This window comes from Tenebrio molitor, chromosome 6, assembly GCF_963966145.1.
Source record: "Tenebrio molitor chromosome 6, icTenMoli1.1, whole genome shotgun sequence".
Lineage (NCBI taxonomy): Eukaryota > Metazoa > Arthropoda > Insecta > Coleoptera > Tenebrionidae > Tenebrio > Tenebrio molitor.
The window spans coordinates 19,932,531-19,955,095 of record NC_091051.1 but is presented as its reverse complement, the minus strand read 5'-3'; the positions used below and the strand labels follow the sequence as shown (position 1 = coordinate 19,955,095).

General features: G+C 32.8%; 3 protein-coding genes across 12 annotated transcripts in view; 2 read left to right on the top strand and 1 right to left on the bottom strand.

Annotated features, from left to right (window-relative positions):
- The window catches only part of LOC138133433 (uncharacterized), a 201,597-nt gene that overhangs the window by 173,340 nt on the left and 5,692 nt on the right, over window positions 1–22,565 (top strand). The gene's annotated exons all lie outside the window — the stretch shown is intronic.
- On the top strand, window positions 4,071–6,123 carry LOC138133435 (leucine-rich repeat-containing protein 4C-like). Its single transcript, XM_069051351.1, has one exon. It carries the CDS (start codon window positions 4,136–4,138, stop codon window positions 5,369–5,371), a length of 1,236 nt encoding a protein of 411 aa, XP_068907452.1. The 5' UTR covers window positions 4,071–4,135; the 3' UTR covers window positions 5,372–6,123.
- On the bottom strand, window positions 17,233–19,968 carry LOC138133437 (carboxypeptidase N subunit 2-like). Its single transcript, XM_069051353.1, has 2 exons — window positions 19,651–19,968; window positions 17,233–18,653 (listed from the first exon to the last, which is right to left on the bottom strand). Exon 2 carries the CDS (start codon window positions 18,595–18,597, stop codon window positions 17,401–17,403), a length of 1,197 nt encoding a protein of 398 aa, XP_068907454.1. The 5' UTR covers window positions 18,598–18,653; window positions 19,651–19,968; the 3' UTR covers window positions 17,233–17,400.

Here is a 22,565-nt window from a genome sequence, read left to right as displayed (position 1 = left end):
TCCAAATCGCTTAAAATCTTTAAAATTAGCTTGACGTTTCGTTTTGACAAGTTGTGGCATTTATCAAAATCCGTTCACACAGGAGAAAATTCTCAAATTCTGACAAATACTATTATTTTTTTCGATAATAATTGATATTAACTACGATATTAACTTGGTAAATAACTTTTGTTGTATTTTGTAACACTTTATGAAGATTTGTTGCTGCTTTTGTCAAAAGATCAATTCTGCACTGGTTAGAATGAAAATTCGATCTACTAGTCTGAGCACGAGCGTTAGCGAGCCTGAGGAACCACGAGTAGATCGAATTTTCATTCTAACCGAGTAACAGGCTGTATTTTCTCCACGACCATGTAATAATTCTCCACGACCAGAAAGTTTGAATCAAAAACAATTAAATCTGAACAATTTTTGTTTATTTCAATTAAAACTTGTCACAAAACAATTAGGACGTCGCATTGATATCTGACGCTGACAGTTTTGAAATCCATGGCAATCTATGTATTTCGTTGAGAATAATTATGGAATATTCATTCAGGTACTTGTTATGGAATGAAAATACATGCAAAACACATAAGAAGCAAGTGTTTCAGAATAAATATTCCAATCTCAAGAGTGAGAATTTTGACTTTGACTTTCTGTTTTTAAAAATGAGTTCGAAATTATTACATTCACTAACGGTCGTGGAGAAATTATTATTCTTAAATAAATGTAAATACGATTTTATCCAAACATATTATATTAATAAAGTCATTAACTTTGATAGCGTCATTTTTTGATCAAGAAGCATTCAATGAGTCAGTCCAGTATGAAACAAAAACCAGTTTTAGTTACTGGCCCCGACTTTACTACATAATCACACTAATTGTGCTTTATTGAGGCCCGGTTGTATAAAGCTTAGTTAACATCGTGTCAGCTAACAACGCGTCGGAAATCCCCCTATTTGATTGGCTGATTCGAATAAAATGTTAAATATCCTCCAATCAGATCGCTTGACATTATGTTAACTTTAACAACGACTTGACATCGCTTTATAACGGGTAACTATTAAAATTTTCACTTGAAGTTGGCTTTGAACGAGTTTTTATTTTTTTTTTTTTACTTTAGACACGCAAGAACGAACGACAAATGTCAGTCAGTACATCAAATCATGCATTCGGGAAATGTCAAACTTGTCAGTGTCTAAGGTGCAACGGAAAACAAAGAATGATCCGTAGCCAACCCTAAGTGAAAATTTTAATAATCACCCGTTACAACCGGGCCTTAAAGAAATTCTTGTGTGAGGATAAGCAATCATACGCAGTAACATATGACCAAGTGGAAGATATTGATAAGTATATCACCAAAGATTCGACGGGTTTGGTAATTGGGTCAGAATTATTAAGTGATTTGCCTGGACATATTTCATTCATTCCCCCCGAAACAAAAATTTCTGATTTTCTGCAGAAACAATATACAGAGATGCGTCAGAATTCCACCGACAAACTTTCAGGGGTGATTCAATAAGCATAAAACTCTTAATACATATAGAGTCAAAAACGCTTAGTTTCCAAGATTAACAAACGCAATTAGGTGGAACTTACTGATGAAACGTACAAACATAAATATCTTTTTTGCGCGATTGTGCTCTATTTGCTTATTTACCACGTCTGTTTCCAAGACGGTAAGCTCTTTTTGCTCGTTGCTAACGATAAACTGGACGGTAAGTAATTTTTGGTGTTCTAGAACAGTAAGTAAATTTAATTCAAAATTAATCGATTATTATAATAATTTTTATGTAGCCAGAAGTTGAAGTGTGGGCACTTTCTGGAAACTCATAAAGCTCTTGTAGTCGGCTTTCTTTGCCGCTGCAATGAAATAGCATTAGCAAACTTGCCGCGACATTGACATTGTCAAAATTTTCATACCCCGCATTTTCCTTGTCTTCTTGATTACACATTGAGGTTGTTGGTTTCGAAAATTCTTGATTTATGTAGACAGAAGTTGAAGACAATGTGTTAACACTTTCTGGAAACTCACACGGCTCTTGTAGTCGGCCTTCCTTGCCACTGCAATGAAATAATATTAGCAGACTTGCCGCAACATTGGCATTGTCAAAATTTTCATACCCCGAATTTTCTTTGTCTTCCTGATTACACATCGAGGTCGTTGGTTTCGAAAATTCTTCATTTATGTAGACAGAAGTTGAAGACAAGATGTTAGCACTTTCTGGAAACTCACACGGCTCTTGTAATCGGCATTCCTTGTCGCTGCAATGAAATAATACTAGCGGACTTGCCGCTACATTTGTATTGTCAAAATTTTCATACCCCGTGTTTTCTTGTCTTCTTGATTACACATTGAGGTCGTCGGTTTAAAAAATTCTTTAGTTGTCACGCCATGAGGAATTTTTCTTGTAAATTGAATCTTGTTTTCGACACAATCTTCAATGTAGCTGATCTTCGAGGAAGCGAGTGACTCCTAGCCCTAGCGTTCTCTGAATTTCTCATAAATCAGGGCTGAACGCACCCCACATTCCAAGTTTCTTTTACAGTTTTCGGAATCACTAAGATCACTCATTTTACTGCTTCTTTTTCAACACGACTGGCGATATTTGCACACAAAAACTGCAATGGCGGTAACTGTTTGCAGATTGCCTTAGAAACGCGATACAAAAATCGACATTATGGCAACACGATGTGAAGGGAGTCGTATCGCATTGCATTCTAGTTAGGAATGTTTTGTAATAAATATTCAGTCGCGCAAAAAATCTCATAAGCATCACGAACGTTGACAATATACCGATCTCAGACAATATTTGGAGTCGTCGCTGCGCTACTCCTCCAAACAATTGTCTTCGATCGGTACATTGTCAATACCGTTGTTTATACTTAATGTACTATTTTTCACTACTAGTCTCAGAAGGCGTCATTATTGACTCTCGAACCGACCCCAGAAGTAATTTTTTTTTTTGTTCGACACTGTCAGAATTTGAGAATTTTCTTCTGTGTGAACTTGTCAAAACGAAACGTCATGCTAATTTTAAAAAATTTAAGCCTTTAAGAGGCTCGTAGAACAAACAAAAACGTCGTATTCAACTCGTTCCTGTGTAAATTGGCCTCTTTATGGCATGAGTAACCACGACTGCCATAAAGAGACCAATTTTGATTAAAATCAAAGTAATACTATGTTATGCAACACAAAATACAGTTTAAAACAGCGCCTTGACTTAATTTTGGAGTCTGACATAATTTTAAAAAATCGTAGGTCAGTGTTTACGCTATTTTATCATGTATTCAAACGATGAAAAAACAGACATGATTCTGATCCTTGGTGAGTGCCGTAAAAATGGTGTTCAACCTGCACGTGTTTACTCTCAAAGATACCCAAATAGGGCTCTTTCTAACGTTTCTGTCTAACCTTGATTTCTTCCAATATTTCTTCTTAATACCTTACATAGAGAACAAAATGTCATTTTGACTTTTAAATTAAACTACATTGATTCCTTATTTGTAAAACGTTAAACGTGGTATCTAGCAATTTGAGCTTTTGCTATTTTGTGTTGCATAACATATGACAACATGGCCTTGATTGTTTTTTCTAATTTCCATAGATACAAAAAAATATATATATTTTCAAATTATTGGGACAAATCCAATGTTTTTAAATGTTGCCACATTTAGTTTTACCTGATATTTTAATGCCTACCTACTTAACAACGTACAGCTAAGCTGTTCCGCGAATTTTGGGGCACCTTGTATACGAGGAAAAACCATATACAGTACTGAATGTAGTCATTACAATATCAGATAAAAAAAATTAAAAATCAAAAGTTGTTCTTTAACAATTATTTCAATGTAATTTAAATCTGATACAGTTCTGTAAATAAACAAAATAGGATCTGTATTTATCTAACAGTTTTTTCTTAAAATGACTTCTCGAACACGATGTGAAAGTTTTTTCACCTATTATAAATCACCCTGTATACATATGTATATTACGTTTTTTGCACGCAGACGGATTGCATAACTTACTGTAGCGAGAAAAGGATGCTGCACTATGTGCATGACGTGAAGGCCACCATCGCACGATAATTTCCAGTTTATTAAAAAGTTAGGAGAAGAGAAGTCAGTATTGACGTCGACGGCTCGTAATAATGTTGTTCACTGTAAAAATCGAACTACTCCTTTCAGTGATCGTGTCTACCATTTTTACTATTTCGTGTGAGTGCAGACAATCTTACATGACAATATGTGACAATTTCGATGATTTAAAAAATTACGTGGACAAAGAAAGTTTAAGTGAGGTGATTATTGGTTCGGAACAAGGAAATATGACGTCGGTCCATCTAATGAAAGCTTTGCAAATTCAAAGTTACAACAAACTGTCGATTTTAATTATTATCCGAGCAATAAATCAAATAGAAATGAGTTATGCTTTTGAATGTAGTTATAACAGAAGTCCGTTGAAGTACTTTGGCATGTACGGGAACGAACTGAAAACTATCGAAGAATACCACTTCCCAGTTTTCCCAATGGTGAAATTCAGTCTAGTTAACAACAAAATTGAGGCTATCAAGGGTGGATCTTTCACACATCATAAAGTGGAAAATATTGATTTATCCGACAATGCAATGGAAGTTATCGAAAGTGAAGCTTTGCCTATGACTAGCGTAACCAAAATTGTCACAATTAAAAATAACAAACTGACGCATATTGAACCTGGAAGTTTTCCAGCTAGTCTGCAATCTTTAAATTTGGATAGGAATAAGCTCAGGTACTTGCAAAAGGAAATCCTCGAGGGATTAGTAAATCTGCAAGAACTCACCCTAAGTCATAACAAATTCAATGAGATTCCTAACATAAGCCATTTAAAAGATTTGGTGGTGTTTGACATCTCTTCCAATGCCATCAGTTCAATCAAAAGTGGAACATTTGCAAGTATGGCCAAGTTACAAGCCCTGGATTTAAGCAACAACAAAATTTATGACAGTTCAATTTTGAGTAAGCTTCATGTTCCGGAGAAACAGCCGACTTTAGAAATATCGCTGGCCTTGAATCATTTGCGCAACCTTAATTTGAAAAATGTACCACTGGAAAAGAAGACTATAATCTTGCATGGAAACCCTTGGGATTGTGACACATGGTTTGACTTAAAGAAACAGCTAAAAGGGTACGAGAATAAATGTGATTCAGATTTACTTTCTACTGGAAACACACCCTATTGTATTAATTATCACTCGGAATTTTATATTTTTAGTAGTAGCATGTGGAAAATGGATGTTGACATATTTCATGATAGTGTTAGGAAAACTGCCGCAAAGTCCAAGTGCAGTTTAGCGCCCCGGAAATATTACTGGTTATATCCCACTGGTTTTGGGTGTGTTACCTAAAGAGAAATTTAAATTTTCCATACAAATATATTTTTTTTAAATCACAATCATTAACGTATTTTATCTAGTTTCTGGATGTTATTTTATCACATTTTTCCACAGCAATTAAGTATAATTTTTTATACAGTGTGGAACAAAAACATCTTCATCTAGTTACCTTTACATTACCCTTGTAAAAATACGATGTGCCATTCTACAGGCAGTACCCCAAAATACATATACATCATTACATCAAAATTCCAAATGTAATTTATTGCGAAGGGATGAGATTGGAAATACCCCTCAGTAATGAAAGTGTTTTCTTGCATGGTATACATTTATTGACAGAACTTCAAGGTCACTTCAAAAAGAGTACTATTCCGGACACGGAATCTTGGCCACAAATGACATTTAACTGACAAATAGGTGTGAACTGGCCTTATTGAATATAACCCAACTTTTCACTCGATAATGCCATTTCCCTGCTTTTTTGATGTCACAAGAAAAACTTCAAAGTGATTTTTAATAATTGTCATTTATTAATGACACTAATGCTTGGTTTACATACATCTTTTTTTTTGAAATGTCTAAAAAATGTTGGGCAAGATTCTGTGTCCGGAATAGTACGGTGCACGAAAATGTACATGTGAAAAAATTCCAAAGCTAACCAGATGATAATCATTTTGTTGCACACTGTATAAGGTTAATAACTTTAATAAGGAATCTAATTTGAATTTGTATTTTTTTCAAATAAATCACTATAAGATTTGGTATTTAAATAGATTTTTTTTAACATTCCTCGCATAAATCTGATAACATAATTGTTAGAATTTTGATGTTTTACCTAAAGTTTTGAATGACATTACATAAAATATTTAAGTAAGACCAACCTTCTTCTCAAATCTACATTTAACACATTTTGACAGCGTTGTAACCTTACTTAAATTTTCCCCTAAACAGAATCTACACTTACTGGTTTAATTTTATCTGAGTTGACGTAGTAAGAAGTATCAGGTGACTGTAATAGCATGGCAAAAATTTAAAAAGATAAAACGTCAAAGGACTGGAAAATGAAAGCATATTCTTTTGGATAATGTACTCTAAATAAAACAAAAAATACAGCAAGGAACCTTAATAAGAATTTTTTAAAGATATACAACAAGTTTAGTCTAAAATATTTTCAATTCTATCCTGAAGCAGAGAAACCCGAAAATCGATTTCCTCACTGTCGTCACACAAGGGAATTCTTGGGGCAACACGTTTCTGCTTTGGTAAATTTTCCAGCAAATCACAATCAATTAATTCTGCATTTGTTTTAATCGAATCTTGGAATCGATGAATTTCCCTTTCTTCAGTATAATTTGACAAATCAACCTTTCTCTTCCAACTATAATTAATACAAACTGGAGTTTTACCGCTGGAATAAAACTCCAACCCACAGCGACTCTCATGACAAATCAAAACTTTTTCCATGACCTTTATTTCTGCACAATCCCAAGGATTTCCGTATAAGATAAAAGTCTTTTCTTGTAAATAAATCCTCTTTGCTACATGGAGTGTTCTCAAATGATTGAAAGCTAATGATACTCTTAAATATGGTCGTGTGTCACCGAAGACAAAACGATGAATGATCCTTGGATCTTTAATCTTATTATGACTTAGATCCACTGATTGTAATTCTGTAAGTGAATCAAAGAGATCGTTTGGAGCAACGGTGACGATACTATTAAAAGACAAGTCCAGGATGTGCAACCGTTTCAGGTAGCTTATATTTGGAATGATTACCAACTTGTTGTAGCTCAAAGTAAGTCTTTCCAGATTCTTTAAATTCTCAAAGACGTGTTCTTGAATGTATTCTAATTTGTTCTGATCTAAATTGAGAACTTTTAAACCAGACGGGAAACTACATATTTCTATATATGACAGTTGATTATTTCTAATGGTGATGACTTTGGTTTCTTTCATTGATGATAGAACTTTACCATCAATACTTTCTAATAAATTATCAGAAAGATCTAAATCTTCTATACTGTGCTCTTCGAAAGCACCTCCCTCTATCATTTCAATATTATTATTAACCAAACTCAGTTTTCTTGCGTGAAGTGTAGGCAAGTGACCCTTGTGAATCTGTCTTAAGTTGTTCCCATATAAACTGATAAAATTTAATTTTTTTGTGTAAACAGAGCCGTCATATTTTGGTCGTAATCGATCCGCTTGACCAATAATCACCAAAATTTTTAAGTTTTCGAGAGCTGTCAAAGCGAACAAATCGATTGAAATTAGTTCTTTCTTTTTAACTTCACTGGAACCTACGACCAAGTCACTAAAATCGTCGGCTTTGTCATAATTTATAATATCTTCATAATTATCACATATTGTCATGTATGATTGTCTACACTTGCAGGTAGACAGCGGAAAAACCACAACAAAACAGAACCAAATTGATAAGCTCCTTGACAATACACACATCACGACTGAATGTACAAATTCTAACTACAACGACGTAATATTATTTTGATAACATCTGACATTTTTCGATGACCTTTCTGAAGGCGGTATCTGATTGGAGACAATTTGTTATAATTATTTGTTACTTACAGCGGTTTTATTTACTATTTTGTATCTTTAAATTGCCATTCAGAAATATTAATATACTATATTGATCACACACGTATGGAAAATATAGAAATTAATACATAATTATTTAAAAAATGTTCAGCATCTTGAGATATCTGTTTCAACATTTTAAGAACTTTTTCCTACGACCGCTAGTGTAAATAGCGAAAATGGCACCAACAACCCCTCTAGTAAAGGCTTCTTTACGCACATGTGCTGTAAATTAACTCCGCCCACAATAGTTATTTATGCAACGAGTTTCTGTGTAAATTGGGCTTTTCTAATTGTCCGAGGGACAAGATTAAAACACGAGCGTAGCGAGGGTTTTAAGGCCTCGAGGGCAATTAGAAAAGCCCAATTTGCCCAGAAACGAGTTGGATACAAAATTTTATTGTTTGAAACGACGTCCCTGAAGCTTCCAAATCTTTTAAAAATGGTTTCGCATTTGCTTTTGACAGGTTTGACAAATTTTTCAAGACCTGTCAGAAATGTAACGTTGAATGTGTTGTCTAGGGCAACGGTTCGTTATCTGCTCATTTTGATTTAGGGCAGTTAAGAGGCAGCTTACAAAGGAGAAAAATGAGAATTTATGACAGTTGAAAACAATAAATACATTTATGTTTATCGAAATTATGATGGCAGCACCTATGACGTTGCTAAGCAACGACCGTTCAGTGACATTTTAGGTTCTTTCCATTTTTTCGTACAATGAAAAAAAATCACTTCATTTTCAACCAACTGAAAGATTCTCTAGTGGATTCCAAATGAACGATTAAGTTTTGCAATAATCCATACCTAAGAAAAATTGCTGTTGACCCCAAAAATAAAACACTTTTAGCTTATTCCTTTATTTTACTTAGGTCTCTTTGTACAAGTTTTTAGTATAACTATTAACGATGTGAACATATTGAACTATACTTTTTCGGCGCTAATTGGCAACCAATCAAATGTGAATTTCGTTTGATTGATATAAGAAAAAAAATCTGATGACGTGTTATCTCGGACTTAGTTTTATTTGAATAGTCGAGACAATAAGGGGTTTGCCCACTCGAATAGAATCTCAAACCACATTCGCTCTCATATTTCATTACGTCATTTTTTACGAACATCCATTCGGTGCAGTTCCACGGATTTCCATACAGAACAAGAGTGACATCACTCAAACGAACATTCGTCAGATCGACATTTCTCAAATTGTTTAATGCAAGGGAGGCTGTAAGGTGTCGATCAATTGACACTGGAAGGTATTGCAAAGCACTGGGGCTGACAATATGGTTGAAAGTCAAATCTAATACTTCCATTTGATTTAGTCCCTCAAAAACTCCTTCTTCGATGGCAGTAATTTCATTAAATGAGAGATCAAGAATTATTAAATTCACCAAATGCCTCATCTCCGGTATAACTTCCAGAAAATTATGGCTCACTGTGAGTTCCCTGAGGTCCTTTAAATCGTCTAAAACACCGCTTAAATTTGTGAGCTGATTTCTATTCAAGTTCAGTGTTTGCAAACTGGACGGAAAACTACCAGGCTCGATTTTAGTGAGCCTGTTCTTTCTAATTGTGATAGTTTTTGTAAAGGCAGTCAACGGAAGTGCCCCTTTGTGTACATTTCTTAGGTAATTATTAGACAGATCAAGATCTACAATCCTGTGATGCTCAAATGCACCGACTTCTATTCGTTCGATTTTATTCTTGATCAAACTCATTTTCCTAACAAAATATTTTGGAAAAGTTAGTCTTTCAATTATTTTCAGCTCGTTTCGATACAGACTTAATAAATCGAGTTGAACAAACTGATCACAATAGGTAGCGTCTTCGGGTATTTGTTTCAAATGATTTATTTTTTGAATTATGATCAGAATTTTTATTTTTTTTAACCTATCTAAAGCTATGTCACTAAAACTGACTGATTTTAATTTAGACGATCGACCCATTTTATTTGATCCTATGATTAATTCGCTGCAGTTTTCTATGTCATCATGATTTGCTATATCGGCGAAATTATTACACATTGTGACGTATGATGTTTGACATCTACTTGCTATTATTGGAACCATAATTAGGAGAACTAATAAATGTACTGGTAACATTGTGTTTTTAAGTCGTTGTATCTATAGTCGCAGAGCTATCACAGTCACTTTTATATGTACTTTCCACGTTGAATTGTACCTGAAAAAATATAACTATATTTGTAACGTTGCTGCACACAATATCAAAAACGCACAAGGAGTTATGACAATAAAATTTGTTTGATACATAAAGCAAGAAACGGAAATAATAATGATTGGTTAATAGCAAATGTTAACCACTTGAAAGAGAAGATTAGAAAACTCCACCAAATAGAAACAAATTTTACACTATCACCATGTCCTCATCAGAAAATAAATCATTATTTGGAATTAGTGTTTTTTCCTCATAGAAGAATCACTTTATGTGATATGTAGCGGTTTTGTTATCAATAAAAACCACAATCGATTAAGAAATCATTATATGCAATCAAATTTTCTATATTTAGACTTGAAAATTAAATATAATAATATAACGAAAATGCTAGTTTTGTGAAATACTTTATAATTGGACCTATTTTATTATACAGGGTGTCTCAAAATTCGCGAATTCCGAATTCAGAGCGTTGTAGGGGATCACTTCAGTAGTCCAAATATGGAAATTAAAAAAAAAAATCGAGACCCCCCACAAAGATACATTGGTCTGAAGGTGCACTCTTTGAAGTGAGTTTTCTTCAAATACAGGCCGAAAAGCTCAGTGTTTATTGTTATTTATGGTGTAGATGATTGTGAAAAATAATAACGTAAAACAATTTTTTGAAAAATAGATTTACTTTGGAGTAAAAAAATCTTAAATTTTTGTAATTTTTCTTAAAAATGGAACGGCAACGTACCCAGAATAGTATGTTGTCGCCGTGAATATGAAGGCTGCTATGCATTGAACAAAATTAAAGTGCTTATATTTTCTTCAGGAAGAGTGATTTTTTTCTAAGTATTTTTCGAGCTCCACTGGGTCCTTCCCTACCACGCTCTGAATTCGGAATTCGCTAATTTTGAGACACCCTGTAAATGATTTTTTTTAAGCAAATTAAATCTACTTTTCATTAATTTCAATTTAAGGGAATAAATATTTGCAAGTCCTTACTAACAAAATAAAAGAAAATTAAATACGTTACCTTTTTATGCAAATTGAAAAGAAAATATATCCAGTCAGGAAAATCAATCCTAATTTTCACTAAATGCAGATTCACTGAAATGTCTCAACACAAGAAGCGTTTGCTCGACTACAGTGTGATAGTTACGCCGGATATAAAGATATTCTGTGACATTTAAAATATTATGAAAACGTCCCTAACACAAGAATTATCAGATAAGAATGTGCGCGTTTCCGCATCCTAGATTAGCGGGGATATTACTCATTTATAATACAGGGTGTTCCAGCAATATTTACTATTGGAAAATATACATAATGCAGAGATACCTAATAATCAAGTTTTTGATCTTAGAAATAAGGAAAATGTGCACAAAAAACAAAATATGAAAGATAACTTTTACAGACAATTATCGTGCATCAAATGTTTCGAATGATTTTTCCTCGTCTAAGAGCAATTTAATAAAAAAAAGTGTTAGCAACATACCTAACTGATTGTTGAGACTTTCTTAGAAAATAATATAACCCGAAACACATACCTAAACCTAGCAGCTAAAAAAATTATTGCAGAAACATTTCTTGAAAAAAAAATTCTAACCAAAAACGTGATTTAACTATTTGAAAATTGAGAAGAAACGTCAGTAAAATATGACATTATACTGCTAGATTCATAATGCTAAACCGTCACTTCATTGCCATGGCATCTGATGAGCTCACGAGCGGCAGATAAAGTACAGTCTATTCCATTTAAGTATGCAGTATAGAATAGCATACGGACTATTTTCCCGTCATTGATTGGTCAAAATGAGAGACGAGTTTACACCAAGGCAATGCTCGATTTTTGATAACTACTGTCAAATTTTTATTTTTTATCGATTTTTTGGTTATTAATGTCAAACGGATCGAGCTTTTGTATCAAACACATCATTAAACTATAATTTTGTTATTAGAATACCACTACCGTAAGTTCCTTTAAAACTTTTTTTTGTTAATTTTGCTTGGAATGTATGTTCTCAAATTTGCCGCGTTCGCCAGTGTGAAACGTTCTCCATTCGAAGCGATATCTTCTGCATTCTTAAATGGAACAGACTGTAGCTAAATCATTTGAAATTCTAACATATTGAAAACTGAAGTGTATAAATAAGGTTTAATCAAGGAACTGTACTGGTACATAATTGCAAAACATACTAAATCTATCTAAATTATAACGGGTTGACAGACGAATAATTCTACAAAGAAGTTTTGGATTTTGTTCACAGCGTTGTTTATATTAGTCATACTCATAGTAACGCTTTCCAAAACAGCTACATTAATTCCTCAGTCTACTCAATCTTCTACTTGATTTCTTAACATTTTTTAAATAATTTGTTATGAATGTCTGAAGAAAAGTATTTTTGTCCAAAATTCAAATTGCAAAATTTGAATTGTGTCAGTATCGAAAAGAACTGAATCGAATCGATTTGATAACTCCTTTGTACTCGTATTGTGCAAATTTCGAAAAATATTTTTGCGGAGATTAGTGCGAGTTGCAAACAAACTATCTTCCGTGATAAATGCTTGTGTTAACCTTAATACGATTAATGGTTGGGAAGAACTTTTTCTATTTTCTTATAGGATTTTGAATATTTCAACTAAAAATTTAAAGGATAAATCTTTGACTTCAAAAGTAAAGGAAAACATCTCTCATTATGAAGTTCCTAATACATTTATTTAAAAAAAGAATTCAAAATTTTCCGTTTACAAAACAGCAGAGAATAAAATTAGTGATGGTGACATCCGTGGAGCTATTCGTTTACTTTCTTCGTCTGATGTTTTTGCAGCAAACAACTCAGACACTTTTGCTCAATTAGAAGAAAAACATCCTCCTCCTTCTAGAACACTTCATCTACCTGAGGCACCAAATGAAAATGTTGATTATTTATCTGTTTCTGAAGATAAAGTTTTTAAGGCCATAATGTCTTTTCCGAATGGTTCTTCAGCTGGTTTAGATGGGATAAGACCACAACATCTAAAAGATTTAATTGGTAAAAGTTCATGTGATGCTGGCCAACGTTTGCTGTCTGAGATAACGCGTTTATGCAATTTTATGTTCTCTGGGAAAATAATTTCGAATTTTGCACCTTTTATCTATGGAGTTTCTTTATGCGCTCTGTCTAAGAAAGATGGTGGAATACGCCCAATTGTTATTGGATCCACTTTTAGACGCCTTGCATCGAAATTAGGATGTTATTATCTTTCTGGAGAGATTTCAAATTATCTTAAACCAAAACAACTTGGTTTCGGTACCAGAAGTGGTTGCGAAGCAGCTGTACATTCCGTAAGATCATATTTAACAAACTATTCAGCCGAAGTTTTTTTGAAGATTGACGTTAAAAATGCTTTTAATTCTGTTGAACGTGACTCTCTGCTGTTAATGGTTAACAACAAGATTCCTCTGATTTATCCTTATTTATGGCAATGTTACTCTTCTCCTTCATATCTGATTTACAATGGAAGTTTAATTTATTCCCAAGTTGGTTGTCAACAAGGCGACCCCCTTGGTCCTGCTATATTCAGCTTATCAATTCACCCGACCATTGAAAGACTTTCGTCGCACTTTAATGTTTGGTATCTGGATGATGGCGCTTTAGGAGGTTCAGCTGAAAGTGTATTAAAAGACCTGGAAACCATTATAGTTGAATTTGAAAAAATTGGATTATCATTGAATTACTCTAAATGTGAATTATTCCTATCTCCTCATGTTTCTGAAGAACGCAAAATCGAATCGAAAGCTCTACCATCTTCTAACCTTGGTACTTTATTGGACCGTCAAACACTTCAAATAGCTGTTGCTCTTAGAATTGGATCTGAAATCTGTCATCCACACATTTGCATTTGTGGCTCTCAGGTGGATAAATGGGGTCATCATGGTCTTTCGTGTTTAAAAAGTGCTGGTAGAATTCCGCGCCACAGTGTCTTAAATGATATTTTAAAGCGTACCTTCTCTTCAGTCAACATTCCTTGTATTATTGAACCTTACGGATTGCTTCGTGAAGATGGTAAAAGACCAGATGGGGTTACTTTAATTCCTTGGAAACGTGGTAGAACACTTGTTTGGGATGTAACATGTGTGGATACCTTGGCTGCAACACATTTAGATGGTTGTTCAAAAAAATCAGGTTCCGCTGCTCTTTCAGCCGAAAAATTAAAACACGGCAAATATTGTAGCATTAAAGAAAATTTAAAAATTTAGTTTACATATCATATAAACTATCCCACCTCCACCCGGCGGCACGGCAATTTTGCCGGAGTACATACACTATTACGGATATTACTATCAAGTAATAGTGCAGTGCTTATCAACATAATTACCGGCGTCTCGCCTCCGCATTTTGACTTTGTTGTGTATTATGTTCTGTGTCAATGTTAAGGAACTTCCTCACGATGTGACATGAGTATAATAATATACCTGTTTGAATTTCAACTACCAATGTGTTATCTAAATCCAGAATTTTTAAATTTTTAAAAAGAGATTGCGGTACTATTCCCGTTGCTGAAATTACAAGTGGTAAAATCGAAATGTTTTCTAAACACCAAAGATTTCTCATAGCAACGGACAGCTCTAAATATTTATTAATTTTTGTGTTATATGTCTGTGTTATATTATGTGAATTTGGAACAGCTATATCTAAAAGATATGCTTGCTTTTTTTTATTTAAAATTATAATGTCTGGTCTGTTATGCTTAATATGAATGTCAGTTAAAATTGTTCTATCAAAATATAACTTGTAACTGTCATTTTCCAAACAACTTTCTGGTGTATAACTATAATGTGGTTGTGTATTCTTTAATAAATTGAATTTAACAGCTAAATTCATGTGTATAATTTTAGCGAATATATCGTGACGTTTTTTATATTCGCTTTGAGCCAAAACGGTGCAAGAAGAAATGATGTGTTCAATTGTTTCCCCTTCAGTTCCGCAAATCCTACATTTATCAATTATCGATTGTAAACCGCATATGTGTTTTTTATAATTTCTTGTATCTATAACACGATCTTGTATTGCAAATATAAAACCCTCCGTCTCAGGGTGAATATTTGATTTCTTAAGCCATGCATGAGCGGCCTGAATATTAACTTCTGGTTGTTCCAGTTCTTTAAAGTATCTCCCATGTAAAGACTTCTGTTTTATATTTGCTATAGTGTCAGGTATATTTGGCTTAACAATATCTGAAATTATATTATCACTTAAATTTAAAGGTGTGTAGTCTTTATCGGCTGAAACCAAACCATTAAAAAAGGTGTTATCACGAGCTCTATTGAGGAAATAATTTTTTAGTGAAGCAATTTGATTTTTTAGCAGTACTTCTAGATTTGAAAAACCCCTACCACCGTTTTCGCGTGGTAAATTAAATCTTTCAATAGCAGATTTAGGATGGTGTTTACTAAATTTGGTAAAAAGAACTCTAGTTTTAATGTTTATGTTCTGTAAATTAGTTTTGGACCATTTTATAACACCGAAAGAATAGGTCAGTAATGGAACAGCATATGTATTAACTGCTTTAATTAAATTATTACCGTTTAATTTTGATTTTAAAATAGATTTAATTCTTAAATAAAATTGCTTTTCTAAATTTTCTTTTATAATTGAATGTTGAATATGATTTGATTGATTAATACCTAAATATTTATAAAATTCTCCTTTATTTAAATTTTTAATGATTTCTCCTTCTTAAGTTATATATTCTAAATGTTCGTAATGACCGCGACATATTGATTGCATTTTACACTTATCAGTACCAAAACTCATTCCAATATCATTTGAGAAATTTTCAGTTATTGTTAGTAAAGATAAAATGTGATTCTTTTTTGATGCATAAAGTTTTATGTCATCCATATAAAGAAGGTGATTTAATTTGGATAGTGTGGTATTATTAAGTCTAATATTGAAACCATATCCAGTGCTATTTAATAGATTTGTCAAAGGATTAATGGCTAGACAAAACCATAAAGGACTTAAAGAATCTCCTTGATAAATTCCCCGTTTAATTTGAATAGGCTCGGATTTTAATTTAGTATTGTTTATTGATAAATTTAAAGTAGTTCTCCAAAATGTCATAACATGAGATAAAAAGTTAATCAAATCCAAATTAATTTTATAAATTTTAAGAATTTTAATTAACCATGAATGTGGTACTGAATCATAGGCTTTTTTTTAGTCTATGAATGCGGTATAAATATTTCTATTATTTTTTCCAGCTTGTTCCATTATTACCGTATCTATTATGAGTTGTTCTTTACAACCAAAACACTCTTTAATACAACCTTTTTGTTCTTCATTAAGTATATTTAATTTTTGACAATGGTCGTAAATTATTACTTTAATGCAAGATGTCATAATTTTATAAATTGTAGGTAGACATGTGATTGGCCTATATTTTGATGGATTCTTAGTATCGGAATCTTTTGGTTTCAGATATATTATACCATGGGCCAAAAACTCTGGAAATGTGTTAGGTTCCCTAATAAATCCGTTAAAGTGATCAAGTAAGCATTTATGAATACAAGTAAATTTTTTTAACCAAAAGTTATGAATTTGGTCACCTCCAGGGGATTTCCAATTATGTGAACTATTAATATTTTTAACTAAAATTTCAAGGCTAATTTGAATATGATGTCGATTATTACTATCTGGTATATCATTTGCTAAATGAGGAATCCATTCTGCCTGATTATTAAATTGAACTTCATTTGACCATATGTTTGACCAGAATTCTTTAATTTCGTTTATATTTGGTGTACCATTATTAGTTTGAGTTTTATTATCTGTTAAATTTTTGTAAAACAACTTCTCATTATTTCTAAATATTATACTTATACATTATTATCAATATACAACTATTTCGATTAAAAAAAAAATCATTCTCAAAATTATAATAATACTTCAAATTGTCTGCCTCCTTTTTTTATCATTAGGCCATGTATTTTTGCAATAAAATAAAACTTTCTGTGAGAGTAAATTCAAAAGGTTGATGTAAATTTCAAGTGCAAATTATGTTCAGTCAAAAATTTCACCAAGAACTATATTTCTGCTTTCTTGATCTTGGAGGAAATAATAAAAAAAATAAAATGTGGGTTTTCATTTTTATTTAATCAACTAAAATATCGATACAAATATCTTACATCTGCTACAATTGAAAAGAGATGTAAATTCTAATAGTTGTGCCTTATAGTTTTATAAAAAACAAAACAGGTAATAAGAAAGGTTATTCAAAATACCTACTATCAAAAACATAAATTATGACAACCTGTTATAAGAACATTTGGAATTATATTTGTTTGGTTCTAAGCCACAGCCAATCAAGTGTGAATTTCGTTTAATCGTTGAATGAAAGGACTTAATTTCTCTTTTGAAACCTAATTGTTTAACTGGATAGTCGACACAATGTGGCACTTCTCCACTCAAATAATAATTTAAACCACAATCACTTTCATGCATCATTAAATCCTCTTTTCTCAACTTCCAGTCAGTACAGTCCCACGGATTTCCATACAGAACAAGAGTGATATTTGTCAAATAAGCATTTGTTAAATTCACACTCTTAAGTTGATTCAACGCAAGGGAAATTGTAAGTCGTTGGTCAATTGGTACTGGCAGGTGGTACACATCATTGGGATTACTAATTTTGTTGTGACTTAGATTCAGTACTTCCATTTGTTTTATTTCCTCAAAAATTCCTCTTTCGATGGTGGTAATTTCATTAAACGAGAAATCAAGAATTGTTAGACGTATCAAGTGATTTATCTTTGGTATAAATTTAAGTTTATTGCTACTTAAAATAAGTTCTCTAAGATTTTTCAAGTTTTCTAAGACATCACTCATATGATGAAGCTTATTTTTATGTAAATTTAGGGCTTGTAGACTAGACGGGAAACTTCCTGGTTGGATTTCGATTAATTTGTTGTTTTTGATTGTGATAGATTTTATTCGGCTAGTCAGAGGAAGTGCTCCTTTAAGTACACGTTCTAGTAAATTATCAGAAAGGTCCAAATATACAATTTTGTGTTTTTCTAATGCACCAACTTTTATTTGTTCAATTTCGTTGTGGACCAGGCGTAAGTTATGAATGAATATTTTCGGAAAACTGGATGTTTCGATAATTTTTAGTTTGTTTCCATAAAGATTTAGTGAATCAAGAATAATAAAAGGAGCACATGGGACAGCACCTTCCGGTAATTGTATCAAATGATTGATTCTTCGAAGGATTATCAGAGATTTTAGTTTTTTTAATTTTTCCATAGGTATATCCTTGAAACTCATCGATTTCAACTTGGATCTTTGCGATCCTATCAACAATTCATCCCAATTTTCCAAATCTTCGTTGATTTGAACATCGTGAAAATTATCACATATTGACATGTACGACTGTATGCATCCACATGATATCATAGGAGGAATTATTGCAAGAAGTAATAAAACGAATGCTGGTGTCATTTTCTACTAAGCTCTCTTTACTTTATAAAATTTTATCTGCAGTTATCACATTGAATCTGAAAAAAAAACATAATCTAACACAAAAAACTAATCAAATAAAAGTTGTTTAGTGTACAAGGGTGAACTTTTTTGTGTCTCTTAAATAGAAGCTAATGTAAAAGAAGACTACGTAAACAGTTAAATGGGATAATCTTCACTAACAATTTTATTAAGAATGTTCTTTTTTCCTTTAAATGTAATATATTAGTATATGTTTAAAAAATTATGTCATTCAGGATGTTGACTCATTACGCTATATCAAATAGGATATAAAAATGTTAGGAAAAGTTATTTAAAGAAAAAAAAAAGATATTCATTATCGACTTGTTTTTCCCCTTTAGATGAATCACCTTTATGTACCAGATAGTGGTTTTCTTATCTTCATTTATAACAAAGTTTCCTTAAATTTTTGTTACCATACGCAGAAATGTACCACTATTTAAAAATAAATCAAAATATGTAAGTATTGGTGACTATCTTGTGAAGCATAAAAACCTACTTATGTTAAATACATATTATGGCTGCAGTAAAAAAATCTAATATACAGGTGATTCTGAAAAAAATTTTGAAAAAAACCGGTAATTGGTGATGAGAAGAAGTCATAGACAAAAAAAATTTTTATAGAAGTTTTTCGTGAAAATTATGGAAATTTGAGTTAAAGGTGATTGATTCATTGATTAGCCTGGTAGTTTAGCAACAATAATAATCAAAGGTAAAAAGTGCCCCTTCAGCCTAAGCAAGGTGACTGTTAGGTCAGTACCTCGAATATTAGCACTACTCAAAACTAAATAGTAAATCGAATATTCTTGAAAATTTATTGATCTTTGCGCTGACGACTGAAATAAAAAAATTTAATAAACTGTAATCCAGATTCTAGACCTCAATTGAAGCTAATGCAGTGAATAAAAAGAGTTAAAAAAAATATTCGGTTTTTCTTCAGAAAGCAATTTCATTGCTCAAAATGAGACCTGTATTTATGTTAAGGATAAAATTACCATAAGAGAATTATCGTACCTTTTAAATGTAGACCATGTATATAAAGATTTAAATTAACAAACTTAACACACGAAACTAATATATATTTGCTGGAATATGGTGTAGAGTTTCTGTACTGTGACAGTTTATGCAAAATTTGAGAATGTCATCGTATTAGATAAGAACTTGCGTGTTCCTGCTTTCTTTGATTAGTACGTTATTACTCATTTGTGATACAGGATGTTCCTGCAATAAACATAAAGTTGCATAAAGTAAATTTAGTAAATATCTACTAAAATAAGGACAGTTAAAGTTAAAATAGAGGAAAACAAAAAAAAAAAAACTGTGAAGATTCCTAAATATGTATCTGAATATCAGTCGAATCAATGAAGGTTTTTACTTCTTAATCGTCAAAACAGATCAGATTTTGATCGGTAAGATTTCCTTTTCTATTGGTCCTCAAAGTTCGGAGTAAATGTGTCTTTCTTGAAATTAGTTTCTTTGCAAGATCTACGCTCTTATAATAATTCTCCTCGAGCATCTAAAAGGCCTTCACTCAATGACGACATTCATCTGTACTGATGATGATTTAAGGGCATGTTTTCTTTCGCTCATTTTCAAATTCCACGCATAACTTTTACTAGAACACATAGACATGACGAGACAACCCCGGAAAAGTATCAAGCTTCCATCTTTACAAAACACTTCGGAGCATATACCAATTTGCAATTTGTTATGAAATTTTCCAGCAATGTGAATTCTTGATTCGTTGGTATCTTGTTTATTATCATTTGAGTGCAACACTAAAAGTAAAAGTTCAAAACTTTTTTTCGATTCACAATTTTTGGCCAAAACTTCTTATTTTAGATAAGATAAGGCATCGCAGTTGGTGACATAGTTGAATGTGCCGCAAGCCTCATAACATAAGTGAGACAAGTATCGCCGATAGGTGGCGATACTGGCGGTAGTGGAAATCTGTCTACTATAGTGAAAATAATGTAAGAAGTCCCATGTCAATTTTGACAGTGACGCTAATATTTCTGTAAATACACTCAACAAAAATTTTAATTTTATAGTAAATTGTGTGGCTGTTTTTTGCACATTAAATAATGTCTATGTTGAACATATACATTTTTAAAGTTTCCTGCCCTTTCGACATCCTGCAAAAATGAAATTTAGAGTTTGAATTGTTTAAATATACGACGTCTTAAACGTAGATTTATTCTTTTGAATGTACGGTCGGTGGACAAATAAAACTGGGACACTTAAAATTTAATCTATGTAAATCAGACCATTGAATTGTCAATATATTTGTCAGTGTCTATATAATATGTCATACCAAAGTTAACGTATTTGTGATAAAGCCGTAATTAAACGATGCAAATTTGTAAATTTTGACTTATATGATTGTCATTTTTGTCCCAGTTTTATTTGTCCATTGACTGTACATACTTCCAAAATTTTTGCTCATTACCATTGAAACATTCATTAGTTCGCATTTTTGCCGCGGGACTTCTTACATTATTTTTACTATAGTTTGTCTAACGTTGCCAGGCTGGCGGCACATCCAAAATTTGTGTGGTTTTCAACGCCAACTGCGATGGGACAATCTTTATAGTAGTAGAATAAAGGGTTCCCGTTTACAATTCCCAAACAATTTACAAAAGTAACAATTCCCAAAAAAAATGACATAAATATAACATTTTGATTCTTATCTCCCACCACTCTCCTTCTCTATTCTTTCCCTCCTCTTCCATATCTCTTCCTTTCTCTCCCTCTCTCTCATTTCGCCGCATCCGCTCCACATGTGTTCGATCTTCTCACTGTCCTATCCTGCACCTTCTTTCTTCTCCTTCCACCCAATTCCTGTTCTCTCTCCCCTCGCTGTTGTACCTCGATTCTCTGATTCTCTCCCTTCTCTCTTGCTTGTGCTTCTTTTCCGTTTACCATTTTCTTTGTTCATCTACCTTTTTATTCACGTTCTCTTTGTACTGTTTCTCGCCGAGTCGTCTTTTCTTCTTCTTCTAGAAATTTTTCTTCTTGTTAATCCCATCTAAACCATTCCCCGTTTATCTGTATCTTCCTGTATCTTATTTTTATCCTTTTCCCGCTATCTCTCTCTTCTGTAGCCACCTCCCTTAACTTCTTTTGTGCTTTCCTTTATTCGTTTGTCAAATCGTCATCTATATACATCCTCTCGCCTTTTCTTTCCTTCAATTTACTCTAATTTAGCATAATGTTCTTCTTCTGCTTCCAAATTTCTATTTTTGCCAGCATCATCTTATTAATTTTATTTATTTTAAATACTTCTTTTACATTCACTTTCACCCCTATCTCCTTTTCTAATCATTCTTCCACCCCCCCCCCTCTCTCTGTATTTCCACTTATTTCCCCTTTTCAAGTTATTATAACATTATTCTTCCTCTCCTTCTTTTCTCGTTGTTGCATCTTTTCCCCTATCATTTTCATCCTTTTCATCCAATCTGCCTTTTCCGCCAGCCCTTTTCCTTCTCTTCCTCTTATCTCCTTTCTCATTGCCACAATTTTTTTTTTTAGCTCCCCATTCTCCTCTCTCACTGCCGCTAATTCCTTTGTTATTCCCGCCGTATCCTCTCTTATCTCTCTAAGCATGGTTTTTATTTTCTTATCTATTTCCTTGCTTTAATTCCCTTCTTTGCTTCTATTTGGGAATCTTCCCGTTCTGGAACTCTTTCTGAATGCCTTCCCACGTCCTACCTTCTTCTCTTTCTCTCTTGCTGCTTTCTTTCCGTACTTTCGCCGAGTTCGGCATGCCCTCTCTTTCTTGCCCGCTGCTTTGTGCTTGTCACCTCTCACTCACTCTCTACACTTTTTACACGTCTGCTCACTATGGCTGCCAGACCAAAAATTCGACAATCATTTATAATAACCCTGCATGTCTTTGTTTCAACATGAGTTGTACGAAAGCATTTTCA

Coding starts and splice junctions, on each gene's coding strand:
- LOC138133435 (XM_069051351.1), top strand. CDS start 4,136: ATGTTGTTCACTGTAAAAATCGAACTACTCCTTTCAGTGATCGTGTCT.
- LOC138133437 (XM_069051353.1), bottom strand. CDS start 18,597: ATGACACCAGCATTCGTTTTATTACTTCTTGCAATAATTCCTCCTATG.